The 27,880-nt window shown below is 38.1% G+C and overlaps 1 protein-coding gene across 1 annotated transcript in view; it reads left to right on the top strand.

The window, feature by feature from the left end:
- Positions 1-27,880, top strand: part of LOC125459494 (serine/threonine-protein kinase BRSK2-like) — an 865,025-nt gene that overhangs the window by 668,554 nt on the left and 168,591 nt on the right. The window contains 1 exon segment of the mRNA XM_059652027.1: positions 26,229-26,345. Within this exon segment, the coding sequence (XP_059508010.1) occupies positions 26,229-26,345 (117 nt within the window).

Here is a 27,880-nt window from a genome sequence, read left to right as displayed (position 1 = left end):
AAATACTAAAGGGCAGACAGCAAATTGATATCAACTTGATCAAGAGCTAACACCTTCCAGATAGGCAAAAGAAAGCAAAAAGTTGCAAATTGTTAAAATTTAAGTTCACAAAGAATATGAATGTCAAAATAAAAACTTTGCTACAAATGCAAAGGACCAGTGAAGCAGTTCATCACAAATGTGGTTTCCCAGGGAGTCAGCAACTATGATAAACAGCATCATTGTAAAATCAAGGATGGCTGATAATATGATTTATGACAATTCAAAATATAAGTTATTGCAACTGAAATTAGAAGTGAAAAGTGACTGAAGAGCTGTAAAGAATGTTCTTACAGCAAGTGTGTTGCCAAAGAAAAAAATGGCAATGTGATGCTGGTAATACATGGGTCTTTCTCAGGCACTCAAGTACATTGCTAAAGGTGATTTCCAAATGGGGTGCAAATGTGGTATTGGTTTAATCATGTTGTTTGTCTAATCATGCTGTTTGTCAGAAAAATGTATTTCCCAACAGCTCCTGAGGTCAAAACAAGAAGAAAAATAACGAAGGCGGGTTGTCATGAAGGAAATCTGAAATTAAAACTTTATGAAGCTAATCAGACAGGGAACTGATGACAATGTGAAGAATGCAGAATAGAGATGTATTACCATCATTATGCCGTGCAAATCTGACCTATTTTAATGGCCAGTTTTTAGAAAGTGCCAAATTTCTTTTCTTACTGCCATATTTACAATGAATCAGTTATTTTCTCCTCTCTGCTGCCTCTGAGGTTTATGAGTATTTTAGGAATATATTAGCTGCTGCATCTGAACATTGCAAAACTCCTGTGGCTTGCTGTGTGTTAGTTACAAAAGACCAGCTTCGACTTAGGCTAAATTGACCTTTCTGACTTCCACATCTTAGAGAAGATACAAAACTGTAATTGTATCACAAGTAAGAATTGAGTACTTACAAAAATATACAAGAATGCTGATCTCAAAATTCATTTAAAACAATGCCAAACTATAGTTGCCATATGTTTGATTTAAATATGGGATATTTATCTCTGTTCAAAAGTAATGTTATGTATGTTGGTAAAAGTTTAATATTTGATATTAAGGCAACTCTGATATAATTTAAATAGCATTTTTCACATTTCTTGCCTTGTGTTTTAGTTTTTCATATAATGTTACCTTTGTTATCAACTGCTGTTTTCCCCCTGGAGCAGGAAGGTGCCTGGGAGAGTTGCAGTTGCCTCTCTGTACCATGCCTTCTGTAAGTTATATTGAATAGTTCATGTTGCAACTTGGGAGTAGAATTGATGTCTTTTCAGCTATCAGCTGTGCAACACCTGGAAGTCACACTGAAGGATCTTGTAACATACATATCCTAAGTAGCATTCTTTTCATTTTCCCATTTGCCTTTGAGAAGCTGCATCCTCTTTAAAGCAGGTGCCAGTACTTGCTCAACAAAATGGAGATACAGTTGAACACGGATTTCTTGTGGAGTTTTGCATTGTAACTCATTGCAGCTGTTGGAGTGGTTTTGGCAGTGTAATACTCAAGAAGGCTTCTCTTGCATTCCAAGTTGGAAAGTGATGTAATTAGGAGCAGTTACAGAGCCAATACCTGAGAGCAGCACAATGGAAATCCATTCTATGTGATCTCCTTGGAGGATGAGAAGCAGCAGTAGGCAGTGGCCTATTAGTATATCTCTGTGCTGTTTGTCCAGAGACCCAGGTAATGTTCTGTGGACCTGGAATTGAATCTGGCCACAGCAGATGGTAGAATTTGAATTCAGTAAATATCTGGAATTAAAACCTTGTGATGACTAATGTAAATTGTTGGAAAAACCCGTCTAGGTTACTAATGTCCTTTAGGGAAGGAAACTGCCATCCTTACCGGGTCTGGCCTACATGTGACTCCAGACCCACAGCAATGTGGTTAATGGGCAATAAATGCTAGCTTAGCCAGCGACACCCTCATCCTATGAACGAATAAAAAACAAGTTTGTATGACCAGATTGATTAGACTGTACCGGAGGAGGACAGGAATATCCTAGCACTGTCCTTCCACCAGGATCTGTGATCCCCAGATCACTACCTGATATTTCAAGCAAGCTGTGTTTCAGAAGGCTGAGCTCCATCGTGAAGCTTTGAGAGGAGCTCGGTTCACTGCTACAGCCAGTTCTAATACACAGCACTCACAGTTCCAAGTGTTATAGAGAAATTGACCATTGATTTCAGCGCTTTATATCACAGGCAAATCACAGGGTATGGGACTTTTTGCCAGATCAATCAGTTAGCTGTACATTTCTCTTTCACGCAAGTCACCAATGGCTTTCTTTTCCAAAGGGCCATGATTTGTCTTAAATTATTAAGCTCCCAAAAGAGTATTGAGAAATCGTGGTTTTCAGAATTGCTGCATCTTTAAGATTATAGGTTTTACTGATTACATCTATGAGTGCTGATTAAGTCAGCTACCATGTCCTTGAATGAGCTCTTGAGTGGTGTTGGAGAATGCTTTTTGTCTAAATTGAAACTGCTATATTTGAAGTGAAAGGCTTCCAGTCTCTAATTGTGGAACTCCTTTGTGAATCTATTTGCATATGTTTTTTTTGAAAACAATTTTTCATTACACTGCATTCTATAATTGGGTGTCAATCCTGAGACAGCTCCCTCACCTCTGAATCAAAGAGCCAGATTAAGGCCACTCCTGAACACACAATGTAACTAATTGTTACATTTGAGCAGTGCTGTTTCTATTATTTGAATGCAATGTTGACTGAACGCCTCACCTCTGTTGAAGTGGGTGTGAAACATTCCCTTAAAGCGATTTCCTGATATCCTGGTCAATATTTATACTTCAATGACATCATATAAAAATCAGTAATTTATCACATTGCTCTTTGTAAGACTTTACTGTATAAAATTTGACTGTTTCCTTGCATTACTGCTGCAATTACATTCCAAAAGCATCTCATTGTTTGAGAAGTATTTTAAAATTGCTTGAATTGTGAACAGTGCTATATGAATACAGAAGCTACTTTTTGGATCTCTTATGAGTATATGCTAGCTGGAGGAGAGATTGAAGCATGCATGTCAATATTTAATAAGTAAATGTGTACATTCTCATGAATCTACTAGAGGCCAGCTTTCTTCATATCAGCATGTCCTGTTCTAGGTTAACGCTGAAGTCAATATTTACATTAGCTTCTAATCATGTGATGGCACATGGTGAAAATTTTAACGATGTCTCGCAGTGAGTGTGATGAATTACTCTCCACTTGCCTGAATGAGTGCAGCTCCAACATCATCCAGGATGTGGAACACATGGCTGTAGAAATAGTCCATAATGAGGGTATAGTTTCGGTGCAACATATTGAAAATCACAGTATTGTCTTCAGGGTACAGCCAATGTCAGAGCTGGACAGTTAAGGCATGGCAGTTTTCCTCTTTACCAGCTTGAAGGAGCAGCAAGAAGCACTGTTAATAGAACTACTTCTAAAGGATGTGTGCTTTACATTTAAAGTTGTGTTTACTTAATTGCTGCACTTATATAAGAACAGGACTGTTTATTTGTGACAGTATGAAGTGTTTCTCTATCATCCATCACAACCTCAAGCTCCACAAGGACCACAGTTGAACAAAATGCAACTTCTGATTTTCCATCCAAACAAGGTGGTAGTGATTAAGGATAAAAGCTTGAAAATGAGACCATTTTCTGGCAAAGCATTTGAATTGTTTGGATGGTGTTGCTATTCATAAAGCAATATTGGTTACTAACATCTTACAAATTAAGAGTGGGATGGTGACTGAAAGAAATGGAACATCAGCTTCAGTTTTGAAAAGTCTTAACAATGTGAAGAACATTGAAAAATGTAGGGAAACTTAAGAGACTGAAAACTGATAAAGAAGTGGAAGTGATGGATCAGTGTAAAAGTCCAAAGGGGTGGTGTAATAAAGAGATAGGGTAAGTTTGTTATTCGAGCTTAAATCATTTCCTTTCAAATGTTACAAAACCAGACTAGAGCAGCAGAGATATACAATGATATTTCAAAAAGAATGTGAGAGAGCGCCAAGTTAACACAACATCATGGGGACAAAAGCTAGTGATAAGAACACAGCCGAAATACATTCTAATATAGCTTCAGCTGGAAGCACAGTGAAGCCAACACTGCGGTAATTTGAAGTGGCCTGTTCACAATAATAGTATACTGCGGAAAGGTATTTGCAATAAGTAGGGTCTCTGTGCCATATGGCTCAGTACTTCTGAAAAATATTTAAATGGCTCTGTAGTAGAAAAGAACACGCATGAACAATGAAGGACTGATAAATGTTTTCTGGTCTATAACACACCTAAGTATCAAAATACATAATCCCATTTAGAGCAGACACACACCATCAACCAATATGATCTTCTGGGAGAGGAGGGAAAAACCAGCTAAAAACATCACTTTGAAGGTAAAGTATGTAGACATTTTTCTTCAACCTTGTCAAGGAGATTACACTGGGGTATTTAATCCCTTTTTATTAAAGGCCATCTCTGCCTGGCATAGAAGGCCAAAATTGATAAATGTGTTTGAAAATGTGAATGGTGGAATAGTGATGGAGAGATGGCTGTAAGAGTTTGCCAAAGGTAGAATCCTAAGGTAAAGTCTTCTGTTAGTAGGAACCCCAGTTCTAATGAATGATAGATTTACCAAATGCTCGACTACCTTCATGCCTGACTACATTAGTACATTAAGGCTAACTACTTGTGTCTAATATGCAAAAGATGCTGTATTTTATGGTTTTCTACACAGTCATCCGCATAAAATATCACTGAGAGTAGGCTTCTTATTAAGTTAGATATCTTAAGGATTATTAGCAACTAATTATGGACACTAGTATAACATCTCAGATTCAAAAATAGTCTGCCTGTGCTTACTTCTATAACAACTACTGGATGTGCATAGTTGTTTATTTAACCTGCTGGCGAGCTGTAGGGGGGCCCTGAGTCATGCAAATGGATGGAATGATGACTGACAAATTGATTCAGACTGACTGACAGCTGAAAGTTAGATACGAGACCTTTTCATACAACAGTGTTATGTGCCACAATATGACCTAGCTGATTCAACAATATAATACCTTGCTGAAATCTATACCAAATATAACATATATAATTTATACCTTTTCCCATTACTGTTTTTTTAAGTCTAAAGGACAGCCAGTAATCAAAATTTGCACTTCAGTGCACTTTGTGTATCCCTCAAAGCTAACATATTACATGTTCATACTTCAAACATATTGTAAATGCATTAAAACAGTAGCTACACTTCAAAAACATTAAAAGGTCTTGTAGTCCTGAAAAGCACTATAAAATGCATGTCTTTTTTCATGATTTGAGTTTTAGCATCTTTTGAAATGCTGCATCTTAATTATCTCAGAATGACATCTTGGACACCTCTCAGTGGTACCAAAATTCAAAAAGTATCAGTTTGACGAAAAATCTTTTTGAGGTTGTGGGACAATCATCAAAATGTGACAAGTTCCTTTGTCAGCTGGAGGCATTGTTCTGTCTATTAATACCTTGCCTTTGTAGTGATGTGTTTGATTGATCTTTGTAAAAGATTTGACTCTAGCACAGATGTTTGTACATGAAGTTAAATTGTTCCAAAGCTACTTTCATCAACATTTCCCTTTGCAGATTGTCCTTTGTGTGTCATCGTGCACCACTTGGCAGCATTCTTGCATTTGGCCCAACATCCCACCTTCTATATTTGCTTGATAAGAAAAGTATGCATTATTGGCTTAAAAAAAGACGACTTAGCTCAAATTTAATAATCACAAATTGCAAAATGTCACAACTGAACAGGCTGGAATAATACCAACAAAAGTTAGGAATGGCCAATAAAGTTATGAAAGATATATGGATGAAAAACCTTGAAATGAGTGGGCAGACTGAAAAAAAGAAACAAAATAATTTGAATCTACCTCCACTGATAAGACCCATTGGGCTAGCTCACCATAAATTGAGTCCCACTGTTCCTGGACTTGTTCCAAATATTGAGGTTTTTTAAGATATGCACACTACCCCAATTTACCTGACTTTTAGAACAGGGTTTATGGAATACATGGACCAAGTTTCTGTGTGGAACAGAAATTTTTATTTGTTACAGGTAATTAAACTATAACTACAAGTAAAGTGATATAAATCACCGTCATATAACACTACTAACCAAAACTCTAAACCTCTTTTAAACATCCCACGTTAAGTGTGCATCCACATAGATATACACAGACTCATTCTCTCACACACGTACACACACACGCCACACAGAGGCACTCACCCACACTCTGTTGGTGGAGGTAGGAAGAAAAATACAAAGTCAATTTTTGTTTCTTTGCTTCCTAATTCTGCTGTTGAGATGATTCTTCTTCGGTTGGTCAAAGCCCTTATTTGCTCAGATAATTCTCTGTAGCTGTTTCCATGGGGTTGTATGTACAAAGTGACTGATTCACTTGGGAAAAGTCTCTGGTTTATCAATTCAAAAAGTCACAATTCACAGCAACTGCTGCAGGGAAAGTAATGATTTTCTTTGGATATAAGCTGAGTTTTTGACTCGAGAACAGGCAGTTTCTGGGCTGGGAAATGTTTATTTTTTAATTCATTCGTGGGATGTAGATGTTGTTGCCAAGTCGGTACTTGTTGTCCATCCCTACTTGTCCAGAGGGCAGCTTAGGGTCAACCATGTATTGTGAGTATGGAATCAGGCCAAACTGGGTAAGGATGGCTGATTTCTTTCGCTGAAGGTCATTAACAAAGCAAATGTGTTTTTCAGACAATCAGCACCAGTTTTATGGTCATTAAAATTAGACTCTTCATCCTAATTTTTTATTTTAGTCTGTTCAAATTTCACCAACAGCAGAGTTTTTTGAAACTGGTTCCCAGGACACTACTTTTTGTAAAAATTCAGTTGTGGGGTATGGGTATTGCTGGCTGACCTGCATTTCTTGCCTGTCTTTAGTTGCCCTTGAGAAGGTGGTGGTGAGCTGTGACCTTGAACACCTGCAGTCCTCCTGAGGAACTGATGGCCTGGTGATGTTATCGCAGGACTGCTAACCCAGATATCCTGATAATATCTTGGGGATACAGGTTCAAATCCCACCATGGCAAATGGTGAAATTCGAGTTGAATAAAAATCTGGAATGAAGATTTTAACGATGACCATGAGACAACTGTCGATAATCTGAAAAACCCGTCTGGGTCACGAATGCGCTTCAGGAAAGGAAACTGCCAACCTTACCTGAGCACGCAAGTGACTCCAGACGCACAGCGATGTGGTTGACTCTTAACTGCTGTCCAGGCAATTAGGGATGGGCAATAAATGCTGGACCAGCCAGCGACACTCTTATCGCTTAAATGAATGAAAGCAAATTCCACCTGTTGCAGGTTGACCCACAATGCCATTAGGGAGGGAATTCCCAAATTTTAACCCAGTGACAGTGAGGGAAAGGCAATATATTTCCGAGTCTGAACAGTGAGTGGCTTGAAGGAGAATTTAAAGGTGGTGGTGTTCCCTGATTTGGTTTGACTTATTATTGTCACATGTACCTAGATACAGTGAAAAGTTTTGAGTGCAGTGCAGGCAGCTCATATCATACAAAAACATTAGGACAACGATTATAAGAAATGTAAGAATAAGATCTGTAGAAAGCTCGCAAAGAGTTGCCATCTTGAATCCTACTGCCCTTGTCCTTCTAGGCACATGTGGTTGAGGATTTGGAGGGCGGTGTCTGAGGATCTTTGGTGAATTTCTGCCATGCATTTATAGATTGTAACACTGGTGCTACAGATTGTCTGCACATTGCAGGAACCCAGAGTCCCAAAAGAAGAGTTCACAATCAGTATCAAATTCCTTGCTGTGAAATTATGCAACCATTTTGTTAAATCCCTGCTTTTGACAATAGTTCTCTTTTATTAGAGTCCACAGGCTTTAAAGGCACAGGTGTAAAAAATAGGCCCTTACACAATGCAAACACTAATCACAAAGCAAATTTTTGGGATAAACCTCACTCAACATGCCTGCTGCTTACAGTTACGGTGAATAGCGTGATTTGATTTTGCTACAAATTGCCCAAAGACTTCAAGTGGGATGAAGTGCACTGTCTTGGCAGCAGAGGAGTAAACTGGTTTCATTGGTTATTTGTGTTACACAAGAATGGTGGATGGTGTATTAGTTCATTTGGACACATTGTACATCAAGGCTACCGAAGATGACAGTCTGAGTATAATTTGCCTTTTGGATTTCTCAGAATAGCTTTTCTGATCAGTTCTTTCAAGCGGAAGCAGTGGTGTAGTCGTAATGCCATTGGACTAGTGATTCAGAGCTCAAGGGTTCCAGGGGACACGGGTTCAAATCCCACCATGGCAGATGGTGAAATTTGAATTTAATAAAAGTATGGACTAAAAAGCCTGTATTTCTTAAAATATTGCTATAATAAATATACCATTGATCACATGGTATTGCTCTTAATCATAAATGGTTTTCTTCAGAATCAGAAAATTTATAAATGCATTCTATTACTGTGATTGAGGGGTAGCCTGTTTTGTTGATTGTCCTGAAATGTATGCATTCCTTACATTTTTTGTGCATGTTTGAGGAGAGGAGAAGGCTAGAATTCTTTACTGATATTTTGTTCTCCATGGAAGTTTCTGATTCTGTTTCCAGTGAAGTAATACAATCTTTTCTCAGCTTCCTCTCCTTTCAATTTTTCATGGTTGCCTAGTTCATCATCTCCATGACCTACAGGGAGCATACTAAAAGATAAGCAATATTTGTTTGCACAGTGTGGAAATAGCAGTATTTAGTGACAAAGCACTGACTCTGAAGAAATGTGGGCACGTTTTTATGGTGCAAAACCATCTTTCAGCAATATCTCCAGGCTCTTATTTCTGTTGTAATAAGTGGAACAGACTAATTTTGCAGTCATTAAGTAGTACACGGGGAGAGCACATTGCAGTCACAATAAAAACAGGCTGTAATTGATATTATTAAACTTTAAATCAACAGAACTTGCACAGAACGTCCATATATTTAAATATTTAATATAAAATTACTTCATTTGATATTTTGGTAGATGCAAACAAAATTCCAACGGCCATTTCTATGTGAAGCAGAAAAAGCTGTGGCTGTGCTCCACATTGTACTGTACTCTGCTTGAATGAACCTTGTGTTTCTTAACATAGTAACGCCTTGTGACCTTATATGACATTTTTTAAATCAATACTACACACTAAAATGTAGCTTGAAACTAACAGATAAATCCATTTTGTTTCAGATATTAGGTGCAAATTGGATGAGATTATGTTTTGAGACATTTTTGGATTGCACATAGGGGTTCAGAGCGAATAGGAAGACTCCGTAAGTGGCTTGGCAGACACCAGGAAATTGTATTTAATCTTGTACATATGCTGAGTTATTGATATCATTGTAAGTGTTACAATTAGCCTCAGCATCCTTAGGGCTCTGTCCCATGTCTTAATCATTACCTATTAACACTTGCAAGACAATGTGTTGGAAAGTCGAATCAGATTTAAAGAATGTCACTTGTGATGCCCTCCATAGTCAAAACACCTGCCATTGCATACTGCCATTGTCTTATATTTTAGTGACGTGGCAGATCCTGAATCCACCTCAGCCAGAACAGGAACCAAGTACAGCACTCTTGAGGAATCCCAGCATCACCACCACCTTCCCGGGCAGTATGCACTTTCACATGAATGTTTTGACTTGGAGTTATGGTTAGCGATAGTGGAGGCACATACTGCCCAACATGGATCAAAATATAAATAGAAATTTCTGGCAAAATTAACACAAATGCAGAAAGTTGAACAATATAACAATGCCGCTTAATAAAGGATTTGATGAGAATGCATAAAGGAGCCCCTGGAAATCAAAATGTAGACTCTGGAAACTGAGAAATTAATGCGCAAGAAAATCTTCAATGGAGCTTTGGACAAAAGAGATGTTTTGTTTCTGGAAAACTACAGATGCTGGAAATCAGAACCAAAAGCAGAAATTTCTGGAGAAACTCAGCAAGTCTGACAGCATCTGTGGAGAGAAAGCAGAGTTGATGTTTCAGGTCCAGTGACTCAGACTGTTCTGAAAAATAGCTCACTGGACCTGAAACATCATCTCTGCTTTCTCTCCACAGATGCTGTCAGACTTGCTGAGTTTCTCCAGAAACTTCTGCTTTTGGTTCTGATTTCCAGCATCTGTAGTTTTCAGGAAACAAAACATCTCTTTTGTCCAAGGCACCATGGAAGATTTTGTTGCGTGTTAACTTCTCAGTTTCTAGAGTCTACATTTTGATTTCCAGGGGGTCCTTCATTCATTCTCATCAAATCCTTTATTAAGCGGCATTGTTATATTGTTCAACTTTCTGCATTTGTGTTGATTTTGCCACAGGATCCTTTTAAGATACAAGTAACCAACAACATCTCATCCAATCTGAAGACAAAGGATATCATGTAAAAACAATATTAATGTTTGATTTTAAAGTTATTATGCTAAGTAATGTTGTAATTTGGTAATACACAGACTTCTTAAAAATTTTTTTGTGGGATGTGGGTGTTGCTGGCTGGCGAGCATTTCTTGCTCATCCCTAGTTGCCCTTGAGAACGTGGTGTTGAGCTGCCTGTTTGAACTGCTACAGTCCTCCTGCTGTAGGTTGACCCACAATGCTATTAGGGAGGGAATTCCTGAATTTTCACCCAGCGATAGTGAAGGAACGGCGATATATTTCCAAGTCAGGACAGTGAGTGACTTGGAGGGGAACATGCAGGTGGCGGTCCCATATATCTGCTGCCCTTGCCCCTCTAGATGGAAGTGGCCGAGGGTTTGGAATGTGCTGACTGAGGATCTTTGGTGGATTTCTGCTGTGCATCTTGTAGATGACCGAGCTTCGGTGGTAGAGAGACTGAATACTTGCAGATGTAGGGCCAATCTCTTGGTCTGCTTTGTCTTGGATGGTGTCGAGCTTCTTGAGTGTTGTTGGGGCTGCTCTCATCCAGGCGAGTGGGGAGAATTCCATCACACTCATGACTCGTGCCTTGTAGATGGTGGGCAGGCTTTGAGGAGTCAGGTGGTGAGTTACTTGCCACAGTATTCCTAGCTTCTGGCCTGCTCTTATGGTCACTGTGTTTATGTGGTGAGTCTAGTTGAGTTTCTGGTCAATGGTAACCCCCAGGATGTTGATAGTGGGGGATTCAGTGATGGTAACACCATTGAATGTCAAGGGGCAGTCTCTTATTGGTGATGGTCATAGCCTGGCATTTGTGTGGCGCGAATGTCACTTGCCACTCGTCAGCCCAAGTCGGGATATTGTCCAGATCTTGTTACATGTGAACATGGACTGCTTCAATATCTGAGGGGTCACGAATGGTGCTGAACATTGTGTAATCATCGACGAACGATCCCACTTCTGACCTTATGATGGAGGGAAGGTCATTGATGAAGCTGATGAAGCAGATGAAGATGATTAGGCCTAGGACACAACCCTGAGGAACTACTGCAGAGATGTCCTGGAGCTGAGATAATTGACCTCCCACGGCCTATGTGTCAGATATGACTCCAACCACTGGAGCACTTGCCCCCTGATACCCATTGATTCCAGTTTTGCCAGGGCTCTTTGATGCCACACTCGGTTGAATGCAGCCTTGGTATCAAGGGCTGTCACTCCCACCTCACCTCTGGAATTCAGCTCTTTGGTCCATGTTTGAACCAAGACTGTAATGAGATCAGGAGCTGAGTGGCCCTGGCAGAACCCAGAGTGAACGTTGCTGAGCAGTTTAGGCAATAGCAATACAAAGAGAAGCAAATTTGAGGGGGAAAAAAACACACAAAAACTGTGATAGCAATTTTGATCGAAATGAAAGTTTTCATTATAACAGAAGCAAATACCTAAAGCTAACATAATTTTCTCCTTTGCTTACCTTTTATTGCATGAAGAATACATACCAATGAGTTTGTATAAAATTACTGATGACCTCAGGATTTTAACATTTCAGCTTTCCATGCAATTAGTAGCTCTAATACAGGATGAAGTCCATGCAGAACTAATAATACAGCTTGCTTATGTTGGAAAAGGAAGTCCATCATGCTTCAATGAAAGGTGTTACAACCCACGAGCTAAGGTTGCCTACCCAAGCATTGGAAGTTATTTGTTTGTTGTCTAAGACAATTCATGATAATAGGCAAATACCATATTCATCTAAATTTCCAACTATTTGATGAAAGGAAAAAGGAATCAGCCATTCATAAGCAGTTGAAGTGATCTGGTAAGCAACCAGACAAATCCGCAGGGTTCTCTTCTAGTTTCTCATTGTTTCCCAAGTCCCCATCCACGTTCACACGCATTGAAATGTAATGACTCTTCTCCGCACTGACTGCAGTCCCTGGACACAATACAGACAGGTCCCTTGGGCCTCATTTTTGGCTATCCGTTTGTTTCATCTTCATTTTCTTATCTGTTCTGGTTTCTCGACCTTGTCCCACTCCCTGAAGGTGCCTAAAGCTCTGCATAACCTGGTTGTTGCAGTCCTGGTGGGTGTAAAGTGTTGGAGTCAAATAGATCATTGCCTAAAATAATTGCTCCACTTCTTCCAATGAAAGATTCTTCCTTCTGCCCATGCGACTACTCCAATCGTAGCTTCTTTTTCTAGAAGAGTAGAAGGAAGAGAGCCTGTCATTAGACAGATCGAGCAACATCATTGTCAATGTACAGTTTGTGCTGGAAGGATTGACTTTTCACAAGCTGCTGTTCCAAATTACCTACATGCTGTTTTCCTAGTCCCTGCATCTGGGCTTTCAATTCTTCATATCCAGATCAGTACCTTACTCGGATATTTCCACCCTCCATCTTTACATTTTTGTAGGATGCAAGTGCCATTTAGGGAGTAAATTTACCTCCCACTATCGTGTTTATTAACTTAGCTTGGACCCTGCTAACAAGGCCATGCTGCTGTGAAGAATGGCCACTTGGCTGAGTTAACAAGACAATGGATGATACCTGTAGAGAGAAAATATTAGAAAGCAACTAAGGCGTAAATGAGGAAGTATGTTGAAAACACCATGTGTTAGACAAGCTGTCATTGAGAAAAATCAAAAATTTGAAAGTAGTTTGAGATTTTTAGCCACTCTTTAAATGACAGCTTGAAGTGGAAGCTTCACTTCCTCAAAATGAATTGAGATTAAATGTTGAATGTTTTGAACCACTTTAATCATGTGCTGAGTCATTCTCTGTATCAAATGATGGTTTTGGTTTTCAAACTGTTTTGAGAAAATTAAAATCCTTCTGCACATAGTTCGGTAAATATTGTGATTTAAGTTATTGTAATGTACTATCAGATTTTCCCATTCTAGTGTTCAGGATAAATCAAAGGTTTATTCAGACAAAGGTGTTGTGCAAATTATTATTGCCAGTAACATTGTTCAACAGTCAGGGTAATTCTAGGATCCAGCAGTATTTTGAGCTTCCAGAGTCACAACATACCGAGAAAGGAGTCCCGAGCTTCCCTAAACACTTGGAGAGGGAGCTTCTGGAACACCAAAACAAGACACGTTCATCTCTTCTGTTTTAATTTCACTTAATAATACAGGTTAAAGCCAGCACTGATGTTAAAGAAGTTTGAGAAAGGAACAAAAATTATGACAATATTCATATGATTCATATGACAAACATATTCAAAATATTTGAAGAAATCAGGAAATACAGTTGATATATATATAGATTTTCATTTGCATTTGATAAAGAGTCAGATAGAAAGCCTGTTGATTTAAAAAATGAAGTATATGATATTAAAGGCAGTGTGTCTGTGTAGAAAATAAGTTGACTAAAATACAAAAAAAAGCAGTTCCAGACCATGAGACCATAAGAAGATGGAACGAGAGTAGACCATTGAACCCTCAAGGCAGCAACACATTCAATGGCATCATGGCTGATCCAACATTCCTATCAGCCACTTTTCTGTACTTTGGTCATAATCCTTGATTGTCAGGCTTGTTCTATCTCAGCCTAAAATATACTCAAGGGCTCTACCCCCACAGTCCTTTTGTAGCAAGGAATTCCAAGGATATTCAATGCTCTAAGAGGAAAAACAAAATCCTCCTCATCTTTGTCTAAAATTGAGACCCCTTTATTCTGGGACTACGCTCTCTATGGCCCCAGACTCTTCCATGAATCCTCTCATCATTTACACTGTCATGACCCTTAGCAATCCGATATATTTCATTGAGATCGCCTCTCATTCTTCTAAATTCCAATTAGTAGAGTCCCAACCTGTTTCACCTTTAATTATTAGACAACCCCTCCATACCGGGCAATCATCCTAATAAGCCCACCCGAACTGTCTCCAAAGAAATAATATCTATTTCATAATACTTTTAAGAGCAGATGGAAGTGAATGTAGTGTTCCATAATAGTCAACATTATGGCAATTGGTATTCTTAATATACGAGAATGATAAGGATTTGGATATCCAGGCCATGATATCAAGTTTGTAAATGATATAGAAATAAAGTGTGTACATATCTCTATCAGGGACTTTAATAACAATAGCATGCCTATATCCAGTGCCATTAATGTGACAAAATAATCCCAAACTATTTCTTAGGTAAGTGTTGGAAAAAGGATGCAGCTTAGGCAGAAGAATAAAAGCTTCTTCAAAGAGATGACTTTTAAGAAGATTTAGAAAAGAAAAAAATTTGAGAGAAGAGAATCTTAGGCCACATTGGTGAAGTAGCGGCATGAGGCTTACGAGGAAATATCCGATGATTTCAAATTTAGACACTTGAAAGAGGTGCTGCTGCTAATAGGGGAAAGGGAAATGCACAGCAAGACAAAACTTAATACAATGTGGAGTTCAGAATGTTGGTGGAACAAAGAGTTGGGAAAAAAAATGTAGGTAGAATTGATAAGGCCATGAATTGAATTCAAGATGCCAACAAGGATTTTAAATTAAAAGCATCAGTTAGTAACTAGGTTTCGGAACAAGAACAAAGTTGCTGGTAAAGCTCATCTGGTCAGGCATCTCCTGAAAAGGAAAAGGCAGAGTTAATGTCTTGGGTCCGGTGACCAAATCCTCCGAACCATAACTAAGTTTCGATATACAACACAACATAGTTTGAGACAAGGTGAAGTTTACAATGAGTGGAAAGTCAGCAAGGAAAGCTAGAGGACTATCAAATATGGAAGCTCCAAAAAGTTATGGCATGAAATGATATCAGTAGGTGGGAGATAGGTATTGAAGAAGTGTATTTCAGAAGGCTATAAACCAATAGGTTAGATCCGTCTTGAATGTAATTTAGTGCAGAGAAATATGAGGCGATCCTCGATTTTGCCTTGAGAACAGGTTAAAATCATCCCTGCATAAAATTTAAGAACCCAGAAGCTACTGGCCAATTTGTTAAAGGAAATACTGGAACTAGGCCTGATGGAGAAGTAATAATTGCAACAAGAAAATGTAGGAGTCCTGCAACAGCAATGAGTCGTATATAACATTTCCTGAAGGGACTGTGAAATGACCATATTAACCTCTACTACAGCAGCCTAACCTCTTCCAGAATGAATTTTTGAGATTCAGATTGCATTTTTAAATTCATTTTTAAATTATCAGTGCCATGATTTCAGCAAAAGGTCATGGTAATGCATCTTGATAGTTGGTTTCTGGTGAGTTTGATTATTTTTGGACACTGCTTGAATTTTTAAAAAAAGTAGTGCTTTCCTCTTGCATAGTCACCATGCTTCACGGTTTCCAAGGCAGAGTGACCATTTAATTTAGGGAGCAGGGAAAGACATCAACGTGTATCTGATGACAAGTACTCAAGCAGTCTCCATATTGAAGCTCTCCCAGGTTTTCAACATTAAATAAATCAACACAGGAAGGAAGTTGATTTGTACACAGCAATACCCTCAAAGCAGCAATGAAATTAACGACTAGATAAATATGTATTAGTTATGGTGGTTGAGAGACAGGTATTTCTGCTTTTAGAATACTGTAGGATGTAAATCCACCATATTGGGCAGACACCTTACTGATTTAATGTTTCTTCCAAAATGCAGCACCTCACATGGTGTTCTTCAGTATTATTGCAAAGTATTAGCCTGGCCTCTGGCCATGTCACTAATGTGGGGCTTGACCACGTATCTGACTTGATTTAAGACATCTACCATTGAGCCAAACCTTTGGTACAGTCCTTGGACATGTTAACTGTTAGATATTAGTGTAAATAAGCCAGGCATTCAAGTTTTCCATTGTGCACAGAATATTTAGAAACAAAAATATCATGAAAGTGTCATAATTTTAGATTCTAAATTATTATTTATTTCCTAACCTGTCAGCCAGGGCTCAGTTGATAGTTCTCTCAACTTTCAGGCACCAGGATTTGAATTTACTTCAAGCCTCCAAATCTAATGCTGACATTCCACTGCAGGTCTAAAATTGGTGCTTTTTCTGCCGCCTTGTGTAGATGTGGAAACAGGGCCTGTAATACCATTAAGATGATGAACAGGTGAATTATCCTTTATGACCTGGTAAATACTCAATCCTCAACAAACATGACCAAAAATAAATTACCTGGTCATTATGTTGTTGTTTGTGGGTATGTGATGTGTACAATTTGGCTGCCACTTTTTCTAAATTGTATCAGTGTCTACATTTCAAAAGTACTTTATTGGCTGTAAAGTGCTTTTGAGGTCATTTGATGATCAGGAAAGGCACTATGTTATTGCAGTCTTTAGATAACATTTCATGCTGTTCAGTGGAGTTGCAGTGCATTTTTTGAGATTTTCCTCTGTAAAAATCATGTAGCCACATTCAAATTTATGTAGTTTTTTTAAATCTCTTGACTGGTCAGTAGGTGGATGCCTGACCCCACAAATAACAAGGTTTACAGCATCCAAAATACTACTGAATTTATTCGTAAATTTTAATTCTCACAGAAGCAAATTCTACTGAATTCAGAGTTGGGATAGACATATATGTTAGGTAAGTACAAGTGCAAAATTGCTGATAACAGTTTTTGTCCAGCAAAAATAATGGTAATGTCTTTCCAAACTCGGCACTAAAGTGCATTGGTTCACCAAATCAGAAGGTAATATCGTTTAATGTCATTCTGTAAAGAAATGTGATCGAGTCATGAACCTGTAAATTAATGGAAGAATATATTGCATGTTCATTCAGAGACGTCTATTCTTAATTTTTGACCAGTCTCTCCTATAGTCTTTGGCTAATTCTTAGACTACAAAACTACATAAACACTGACTCAGTCACTCACCTCTGCTGAAATATTCGGCTCATCAGTGACTCAAAGTTTGCCTTCAAGTTTGTTCTTTCAGACATGTGTTACATATCAAAGGAACTGCAATGTTTCAACAAGGAATATCTCTTTTAATACAAACATGTGCAAAAACTGTTAATATAGAATTTTGGCATACATTATGCAAAACTAAATGGAGACCACATGCCTATATGAAAGCAACGATTGTGCATCCTTTTCAATGAACATATCTATTTATAAGTTTACCTGCGATACACTATAGAATAGCCTGTTTTACCTTGGTGTATGTTTGAATGAACAAGTAGATAAATGTGTATCCCATTCACCCTTTGACTTCAGTTGTCCGGAATCTACTCTCGTAAACCCCTTCACCTATCCATGTGTAAGGTTCTCCTCGAAAGGCCACTGTTGTAACCAACGTTTCTGTCATGTTTGACAATATTTTCCTTTGGCTCAGTTCCAGTATTTGCCTGAATACATTTCTGTGAAATACCCAGTACACTATCTATGTGGAAACACTAAATGAATGCAAGTTGTTATTGTTGCTACCTTCAGATTCAAAAGTACAACATCCGCTGGTTCAAAACATTTAAACTACTAAGCCATCCACACTATGGTGATCAAACAGGTTTTTTTATTTGTGGGGTGCAGTAAGTAATGAGGAAAAGAAGTAGAATGCAGGCCTTTATTGCAAGGGGAATGAGATATAATGGCCTAGCTGTAAATTTGAAGGACATTTGTGAACCTGTGCTTAGGATACAATCTTAAGAAGAGCATATGCTTCCATTGGAGGCAGTGTACGGAGTGTTCACAAGTTGATTCCTGGGGTAAAAGGTTTGATATATGAGGGAAAGTTAAGCAGATTGGCCCCGCACCCATTTTAGAAGAATATGAGGTGACATTATTGGAATTCGTATAAATTTGAAGGGGATGTACAGGATAGATTATTAGATTGTAGATATTATTATATCATTATAGATGCTGAGATTCCCCTCATAGGAATCTAGTATTTTGGAATATAATATCAGAATCATCATCCATTTAAGACAGAGTTAAGGAGGAATTTTTTTTTCTCTTACAAGGATATTAAACTGTTGGGATTCTTATATTCAGGACTGAGATGGGCAGAGATTTTCAACTATAGAAGAATCAAGAAATTTGGAAACAGTCAGGATGGTGGATTTGAGACCAAGATTAGATCAACAATGATATTCTTGAACAGCAAAGCAGGCATGACAATTTAGGTGATCTACTCCTTTTATTTGTTATGTTCTTACTGAAGTGATTTTTACTGCATGCTAATGTGGTGGCACAGATCATTTGCATATATAGGATCTGTATAATTTATATTCCACTATTTTCAATTTATAACTTGTGGATGCTGTGTCTTACATATATACCAGACTGTATATTTACTGTATTTGTATTAGTACTTATTTTGTTTAATCAGATGTTAGTCGCCTTTCACTCCTCCCTACATTTCTACTGATTAATCGGGATTGGAAAGTCATGTGACAAATATTTATTTTCAGTGCCTGGCTGATTATGGTTGAGCAGATGATTTGCAGAATATGGGACCTGTCTAATTTACATTCCACCAATTCCAATCTAGAATTCATCAATGCTCTGCTATTTGTACTGGACTGTATATTCACTTTATTTGTTTTGGCACTTGCAATCCTGATTTATCAATAGAAATATCGGGGGGAGTCAAAGGCCACTAATGTCAGAATGACGAAAATATGTGCCAATATAAATGTAGCAAATTCATTTTGCTGCTGAAACCACCTTACTTCTGAAGAGTTGGTGTTATTTAGATTTAAGTCAGCAAGTACAATTGCAACATGACAAATTTGAACACTTGAACTGGAGAGGGCAGTTTGTACGTAGCCCTTTCGTAATTAACCCACAACAAATGACATATGTTGAGCTTAATGTACGTAAAGATATAGATATAGAACCCCGACAGTGTGGAAACAGGCCCTTCGGCTCAACAAGTCTACACCGAACCTCCAGAGCATCCCATCTGACCCACACCCCTATAACCCACCTAATCTAAATCTCCCTGAACACTCCGGGCAATTTAGCATGGCCAATCCATCTAACCTGCACATCTTTGGACTGTGGAAGGAAACCAGAGCACCCGGAGGAAACCCACGCAGTCACGGGGAGAATGTGCCGACTCCACACAGACAGTCGCCCGAGGCTGGAATTGAACCCAGGTCCCTGGTGCTGTGAGGCAGCAGCGCTAGCCACTGTGCCACCATGCCACCCATGAAGCTCACAATTTCATAATTTATGACAGATTATTTTCTTTTGAAGATTTCACTCTTATTAGGTTCAAACTTTTATTTAAGTAGTAAGTTTCTTCCACTTAAAGTAGGTGAGTCAAAGCGAATGATGAACAGTGAATTAACAATTACTGCATATGTTTATTATCTAATGTTGAGTTTTTAAATAAACAGTTAGCTTAGTGATCACGAGGGCAGCTTATGATGCACTGTAAGAGTTCAAATGACTTCAGGTGACTTCACAAGCCAATAAATTAAAGCCCAATATTAGATTGAAGCTTTAACCATCTTGATTATTTAAAAAAAAATGTTTGCCAACACTTCTGCAAAGCTGCCCAACTGAAACCAAAAACTTTTCTTCAAATTTTTACCCAACCCCACCCCTGCAAATAAAATGCAGAAATCTTCCATTTGAAAGCTTAATGTACTTGTAAATTCTCCCTACGTAAGCAAAATCCGATTGTTGTCCAGGAAGTAGCTCCCTAATATTATATTTTAAAAGAAATCACCATCAACACAGAAATACTAACGAAACCTCTGAAGACATGGAAAACTCATGCCCCTAGTTCAGAATTCAAAAATACAAAATAACTGATGTTCAACTTTCTATAAATCACACCTCACATCACAGAAGGAACTAGAGCAGAACTGACTTTAGATCGACAAATGAGCCTGAAAACTTTATAAAAGCATGCTAGATATATTTATCTATTTTATGAATTTAGTATTCATTTCTTTGTTGCTGCTACTATCCATCAATGCAATCCCTGCCCTTGATGTATTCGTACCTTCTGATCTCAGCATTAATAGAGTTTGATTGCACACGATATTATCTGGTTTTTCACTCTTTGTGCATCTTATAAGATTTGATCAGTTGTGCTGCTGTCTAAATGCTCAGCATGTTCATTGCCAAGAAACTATTTGATATCAAGTACTGAAATACAGTGATTTTAGGTTTCAAGAATAACAATAGTGAATACTAATAAATTACATGCACGAACTGAATGTCAAAAGATTCCTATCGTGCAAGCATCCATGATATAAACTGGGAGAAAATATGTAAGTTTATATAATCATTCTAGCTGTGATTTCAATAGCTAGTTTGGTGTGGAATTAATCAATTTTAAAGGAAAATAGCTGTGTTTGAATATATAAACAATCAAATAGGAGCAGATGTAGATCTTTTGGCCCCTCAAACCATTCTATAAGGTCATGGATGATCTGATCATAGCCTAAATACCACCTTGTTGCCTATCCTTTGAGCGTTGACCTGAAGTGGATTTATTATGGTGAGAAAAACATTTATTTTACCTTTAGTTCCTATTTTGTTCATTTTTTGACAAGTAAAGTAGCCTTTCTTTATTATTGCACCAATCCCCTTTGGGGTTGAATTAGCTCATTGCCTTCAAACTGTATTTTAGCCTGGTGTGATAGGGCCACACAGAATCTGCAAAGGGTTATATAAAGGATAACTGAGTGGCCAAAAAAAAGACTGGTAGATGGAGTACAATGTGAGAAAATATGAGTTTGCCCACTTTGGCAGGAAAAACAGGAAAGTGGAGTATTAATTAAATGGAGAGGGACTGCAGTACTGAGGAAATCCAATATTTTTATATGTGAATCACAAAAGGATAGCATGCAGGTACAGCAAATATTTAGGCAAATGGAATGGAGTATAACAGGCCTTGTTCCAGCCGTCAAAGGCTTCGGTGAGACCACGTTTGGTATACAGTGTACAGTTTTTGGCTCCCTGAAGCGATATACTCGCATGGGAGGCAATTCAGAGAACGTTCACTCTGCGAATGCCTGAGAATAAAGGGTTCCTCCTGAGAGGAATGGTGGAGCAGATTAGGTTATTGGAGTTTAAAATTAAGACAGGCGATCATATTCAAGAAAATAGAATTCTGAGGGAGGACTCTTGATTTAACAGCCACAGATTTCAGGAACAGAAAATTCCAAAGATTCACATGGCTCTAAATGGAAAAAAAGTTATTTCTCACCTCAATCCTAACTAACTGTCCTGAGACTGACCTTTTAATTTGCATTGCAACTGTGGATTTAGAACGTTGTTGTACAGTAATTGAATAGCCCGGTTCCCTAATTTATAATTAAGTAGTGATTTCCAGTTCCTCCATGTACGTTATTTCATACTTGTGAAAGAAGAGCATTACATACGGGTTACATGCATAAACAGGCAAATATTTGGTATTTAATTACATGTTTTTTAAAGTGCGCTAAAATTTTGCTGCTGCTGATTCGAAGAACTGTATGTTTAAATATGTAAAAATAGAATAACTGCAGGTACTTAAATGTGGACTTGCATGAATTAATATTTAGTTAAAAACCAAACATGAATGTTTCAGAGTCTGTATTCCTGTTTGTTTCTGATTCACTTATACTGTTGTACTTGATTTTACCAGTATTTGCTGGTCTATGATTCTGGCTCACATGGCTTCCTAACTATTTGTCTTTGTGACGTTAAGTCCTCTAGTCTTATCTACTAAATATTTTACTTCTCTGTTCCTCAGTCAGTATTCTGCAAAATGTTATTGGTGATGTATTAATAATTCAAAGGAATCAGGAAATACTTATCTGCATATCCAGTGATCAGTCACTTACAACGATTGCAATCAGTTTTTCAATTACAGCCCATGTGATAGACTGTAATTTCATGTACTTACAGTAATCATTGCAGTTTGAGTATAATGATCAGACTCCCTCTTTGCACAGCTGGACACATTTGCAACATGCTGGAATTAGTATTTGAATGACCTTGACAATGCTCATGAAATGCAAACAAAGGAATGCTGGAGGTATACAGCATGTTTGTCGTCATCTGCAGAGGGAAGTGATGGGTGATTATTTCCCATCTCTGATTGCCCTTGAGAAGATGATGGTGAGCTAACCTCTTGAACCACTGTAACTCATGTGTTGTTGATACACCTACAGTGCTGTTAGAAGGGAAGTCCCAGGATTTTGATCTAACAACAGTGGTGATATAGTTCTGAGTTAGGGTGGTGAGTGACTTGGAAGAGAATGTGCAGATGCTAATGTTGACATACATGAGCTGTCTGTTTTCTTTTTTTGGTGGGAGTGGGCTTTGGATTTGGAAGGTGCTTTCAGAACAGGCTTTCTGAGTTGCTGCATTGCATTTTGGAGATGGTTCACGCTGCTGTTTTTGTGCAGTGTCGGTGGATAGGCAGCTGCACAAGCTTGCTGCTTTATGCTAAATGCTGTTTTGCTTTTTGAGTGTTGTAGAATCTGTACTCTAACAGGCAATTGGATAGTATACCATTGCAATCTTGCTTTGCGTCTTCTAGGTGATCCACGGATCTTTCACAAGTCAGGAAATGAGTTATTCACTGCAAAATTCCCAACTTCTGGACCTCCTCTTGTAATTGGAGCGTTGACATAGATAATCTAGTTAAGCTTCACACTATTAGACTGCATGCTGCAACCAGTCTCTGAATTGAATTTGCTTCCAGTAGGGATCAGATTTGCCTCCCTGATGGTGCATTAGGAAATCTTCTTGCTTTATTTTGCAATTTATTTTCTCATTCTCTACTTGTTATGTGATAAGATCAAATCTGGGTCTGTTCTCTATTCCATTCCTAATATGCCAAATTCTAAAGTGGGAAGACTAAAATGAATATGACAACAGTGACATTGAGGAAAACAAACATGTTAAGGACTGTGTATCAGAATACAGCATCGATGAAGATGATGAACATGGAAAATACTGTCAGTATAACATCCAACAAGCACTGCATAATACCATTTGATGATATTCATCCTCCAATAAGAGAGATGGGGCAGAGAAAAATTCAAAGACGAGCAAAAATTGAATCTGAATTGTCAGACAAAGTAGAATGCCTGGCTTTATTTGTTCTATCAAGTGCCTATTGTGAAAATATTCATTTAGAAAACTGCTGCGATCTGAAATGCCTTTGGAGATGAAAATTTAAATCATATCACAAAAATAGTGGTGGTAGGCTTTAGAGGCTTACTGTCAGAGAAATACCAATCTTCTAGCTGATGCTGCCCCAAATGTTTATCATCACTCACTTTAGATGGTCTTCGGATGGCTATTAGCTTCAGCCATAGGAAACTGGATGAAGAAGCAAGGATCCAATAATTTAGCTGCTCTGCTTCACATAGCCGCACAACCTAGAAATTGCTTCTTCAAAGACGAACACAAGTGATATTTTATTAATTGATGCACCTGCTGAAAGGGAAAAGTTGCTTATTGTTGCAACAGTTGGTGTGAAAGGCTTCCCAGTGTGACTCTCGAGTGTAACTCTGAGATACTGCCAGCAGGTGCTACAGCTGCAGAAGTACCAACATCAAGTTATTCATGAAAAATCAAACGCTGCCACTGGAGCTGTCTTTGGAACTGGATTCGGAGGCATCTGTTTCTAGGCTGCCTGCCTCTCATATGGTGAACACTAACAATCTTCATTTAGTTTTGAGGCAGGAGGTGTTCAGTAAGCATGTGGTCTCTGCAGAGATGGCATGGCTATGTTTGTCAATAGTAGTAATTTCTGTTCCACTGAGTACACATTTTTAAAGAACTGGAATAATATCTATGTGATGTTTCTTGCCTTTGCGATGCTACGTTTTGCTTTTTGGGCAGTTTTATATTGTAAAGTAGAAGGCTTAGATTCGTTGATGATTAGTTCTTTAAAGCTGACCACACGTGAAATGAATATTTAACAATTTAACTGCCCGTGTGGGTTAAATTTAAGTTTATTTGTGGTGGAATTTACTGAAAGTAGTCTTGAGAGGACTGGAAGATAAATTGATATGATCATCTATATTTTTTCTTCTTTTTCTTATTTGGAGACCAGTTTCTTATTCCTAATGTAACACATCTGAAGGATACCTGCCTAAACAGAGGACAAGCTACACCACAAGGTTACTACCAAAATGAAGACCATTGCATGTTTATATTTTAAATGAAACACACTTTTATTTCAATACAAAAATAAATACTTTTGCTCTATCTTGAAGACCATTCTTTATTTTGCCAGCTTTACATGCACTTTGCTGCCCACTTCCGATTATAGGGATACCTTGATTGACAGTTATACCATGTTGAAGTTTGGGAGTGCCATAGATATCTCAATTTGCAAGCTTTTTGGGTGACTAGTGCAGTATTGTGTTAATTCACATAAAGCTTTTCTTATAGCACTAGTGAAAATAGTAAACAGGTCCAAGCTTTAAGTTTATTTTGAATCCCAAATTGTTTCAGCTGCTTTCCTCTTGTCTCAGTATTTTTCTCCGCCCTCCATTCTCAAAGGTATTGATTCCTTTCCTTCAGAATGTGACAGTATTTACTTTGAACCATTTAACCTGGGGAGGAGCTGAACCTGCTTTTCTCCTCCTGATTTTGTCATGATGTATTATAAGGATTTGGACAAGACTAAGGACAGTCTCTGCAAAGAGGAAGAACGTTGTTAGGGAACTGGGTACTGATTGTAATTTTAGTGATACAAAGTTAGAAAAGAGAAGGAAAGGAAAGCAGAAACTCTGAAACTGAAATAAAACTGAAAATGAAGGCACTTACATTTTGAAGGCAACTATAAAATGATTGATATTATGGATTCACTTGCCGGATGGAAGCAGTCTGATAGTCATTCTAAATTTTCCTGTTAGACACATTGGAAAAACTGGAGGGCAGGGAGAACAGCTTGGACAGCTGCTGATTGGTTCAGGTGCTTTGTACCTCTGAAGTAGCTCAGGGCTATGTTCAAGACTATGTTTAAGTAGATACTCGGGCTATCAGCAACCTGCAGTATTAATGTGCAGCCAGGAAGAGTACTTCTGCTCCCCTTACCTCTAGATTGAGAGAAGTTGGAAAAATAACTCAGCTGTTGGTTGCTTTGGTAACAATTGTTAGACCGCTGTGGTCAATGCTTCTGCAATCCAAACTTCAATTAGTCTCCTGGAACTTTTCAGAAATGGATGCAGGACCTTCATTTCTATTTGAAAGCAAGGCCCGCACTTGTATCCTCTGGGGGTCAGGGTCACTGAAATGTAAACCTCATGGCAAATTTAATGGCGGGCCAAGTACACATGGTTTGGACCATTTGCTACACTTGTCATTGTTGTGTTTACACCACTAAAATAAATACACTATTTTGAATTTATGTCTCGGTAAATGGACAACATCACCTCAAAGGCAAAGAAATAACACGGTGTGAAGCTGCATGAAAACAGCAGGCCAAACAGCATCAGAGGAGCAGGAAAGTTTGATGTTTCAGGTCGTGACCTTTCTTCCTACTAGCTTTCTCAAAGGCAAAGAATTTGTGTTTTAAGTGAAGCGCTTTATGTAAACCTTCTATTCTCATGCAAGATCTGACACATCAAGTTGACCAATAAATTGTTCAAGGTGCTGCCTGACCTGTTGTATATTTCCAGCATTTGTTTTTTTCCTATTATTTTGAATAATTTCTCTCCGAGAGCTTTTCCATGTAGATGCAAAAGCAAGTATAGGTTCAGCTGACTAAACTCATCGTATAGTGATTGAAAGTACAATGAAAAGAAACAGACTGGAAGTTAATCTTGGTTCTTTCCACCTAAATACAGTTGTGAAGATAACCCCTAGTAATTCTTACCCTGTCTTTTTCCTACAGCCACAGGGACTTGAAGCCGGAAAATTTATTGTTGGATGAAAAGAATAACATCAGAATAGCAGACTTTGGAATGGCTTCACTGCAGGTTGGCGACAGCTTATTAGAAACTAGCTGTGGGTAAGTTCTCATTTTGCTGTTGTAAAAAAAAGCAAAATATGTTTTAATAATTGTGTGCTTCAGAAGTTTAATTTGTTTATGTCAGATGCATTATGTACTTTAATGCAAACAGCAAGCGGAAATGTGGAAACAAAATCTTTGCAAACTGTTTTGTATGTTGCCTATGTGTTATAATTTGTAGCAGAATGTATAATGATTTACTGAGACAGTGTTAAACCTCAAAAGGTTTGGTTTAATCTTGATTTAGATTTTGAAAATGTTCATCTTTTTGGTAGCTTTTAACTGTTACAAACAACATTTGCTGTCACCTTTTAATTCAAACAACAGCGTTCGTAATAATTCATGTACAGTGTGTCAGACAAGTAACTCTTTACAGCATTGACAACAACAAATGGCAACTTGGCAAAATATATGAGGCTATTATCGTCCAATGACAACAAGGTATGAAATAATTTTTCAGTGCAGAATACATCTTAATCCATCTCAGTGAACAATCGGCAAACTGCCAAGATCAAAGTTTCTTGGAAGTGTGAAGTCAACAAACAAAAGATGTAATAACAAGTTTATTTTCTTTAAATTCCCTTCAACATCAGTCACCTTGTGAGTTACAAAATGTAAAAGGAAAACTAACTTAGTAAAAAGAAATGGTTAATTTGTTCACGTTGCTTGTTTGTTTACTGCACTCCATTTGGGTGCAGTGACACTAGAATGCATGGATGATGCTCATCAAAAAGCAGTCCCCTTCCAAAAAAAAATTCCAGCATGGCACCAGATGTGATGACCAGCAGGCACCAGTTGGTTTTTAGACTTGCAGCCACAATTGTGAATTCCTGCTGCCAACATCTTGGGTTTACACAGCTTTCTCTCAAAAATCAAGAGGGCGAATAGCTTTTTTAATCATTATTGATTGTGAAGTGCAAAATATTTTCTTGCTTGCTTGCTTGGTGTTTCTTTACAGCAGCATTTTTCTGCACATCTTTCCCAAATTTGCTGGTGGCTGCCCAGTGTGGTTATACCACTGCCAGAAGCTGTCTAGCACCTCACCCCAGTGACAGTTCTTCATTTGTGCACCTACATTGCAAACAACACCAGGCCATTCAGCCCATAAGAGACATTACAGCAGAATGCAATTCTACTCTTCTCCCAATTTCCACATATCCATGGTCACTAGTGGCAGGGCTACATCTGATATTTCTTATCTTAATCCAAGGACACGGATTAATTGCATTGCACTGTCATTGCTGTTCTAAAACTGTGTAGAATGCAAATGGAAATGATAATGAGATGATGTATATTATGATGTAACAGTGGCATCAACAGTTTTGGGCAAGCAGCTATAGAGAACCAACTAGAGAACACATCATCTTACTCTGGGTATTGTAAAATGAGAAAGGAATAATTGGCAATCCAGTTGCAAGAGGCCTTTAGGGAAGAGTAACCATAAAGTGATCTGGGTGAATAGATTGACAGGAATGACAATAAGCAAGCACTCGTGGACATTTAAGGAAGTAATTCATGACTCTTGGCAAAAATAC

This window comes from Stegostoma tigrinum, chromosome 17, assembly GCF_030684315.1.
Source record: "Stegostoma tigrinum isolate sSteTig4 chromosome 17, sSteTig4.hap1, whole genome shotgun sequence".
NCBI lineage: Eukaryota > Metazoa > Chordata > Chondrichthyes > Orectolobiformes > Stegostomatidae > Stegostoma > Stegostoma tigrinum.
The sequence above is the reverse complement of the archived record's forward strand: the minus strand, read 5'-3'. Positions and strand labels throughout refer to the sequence as shown.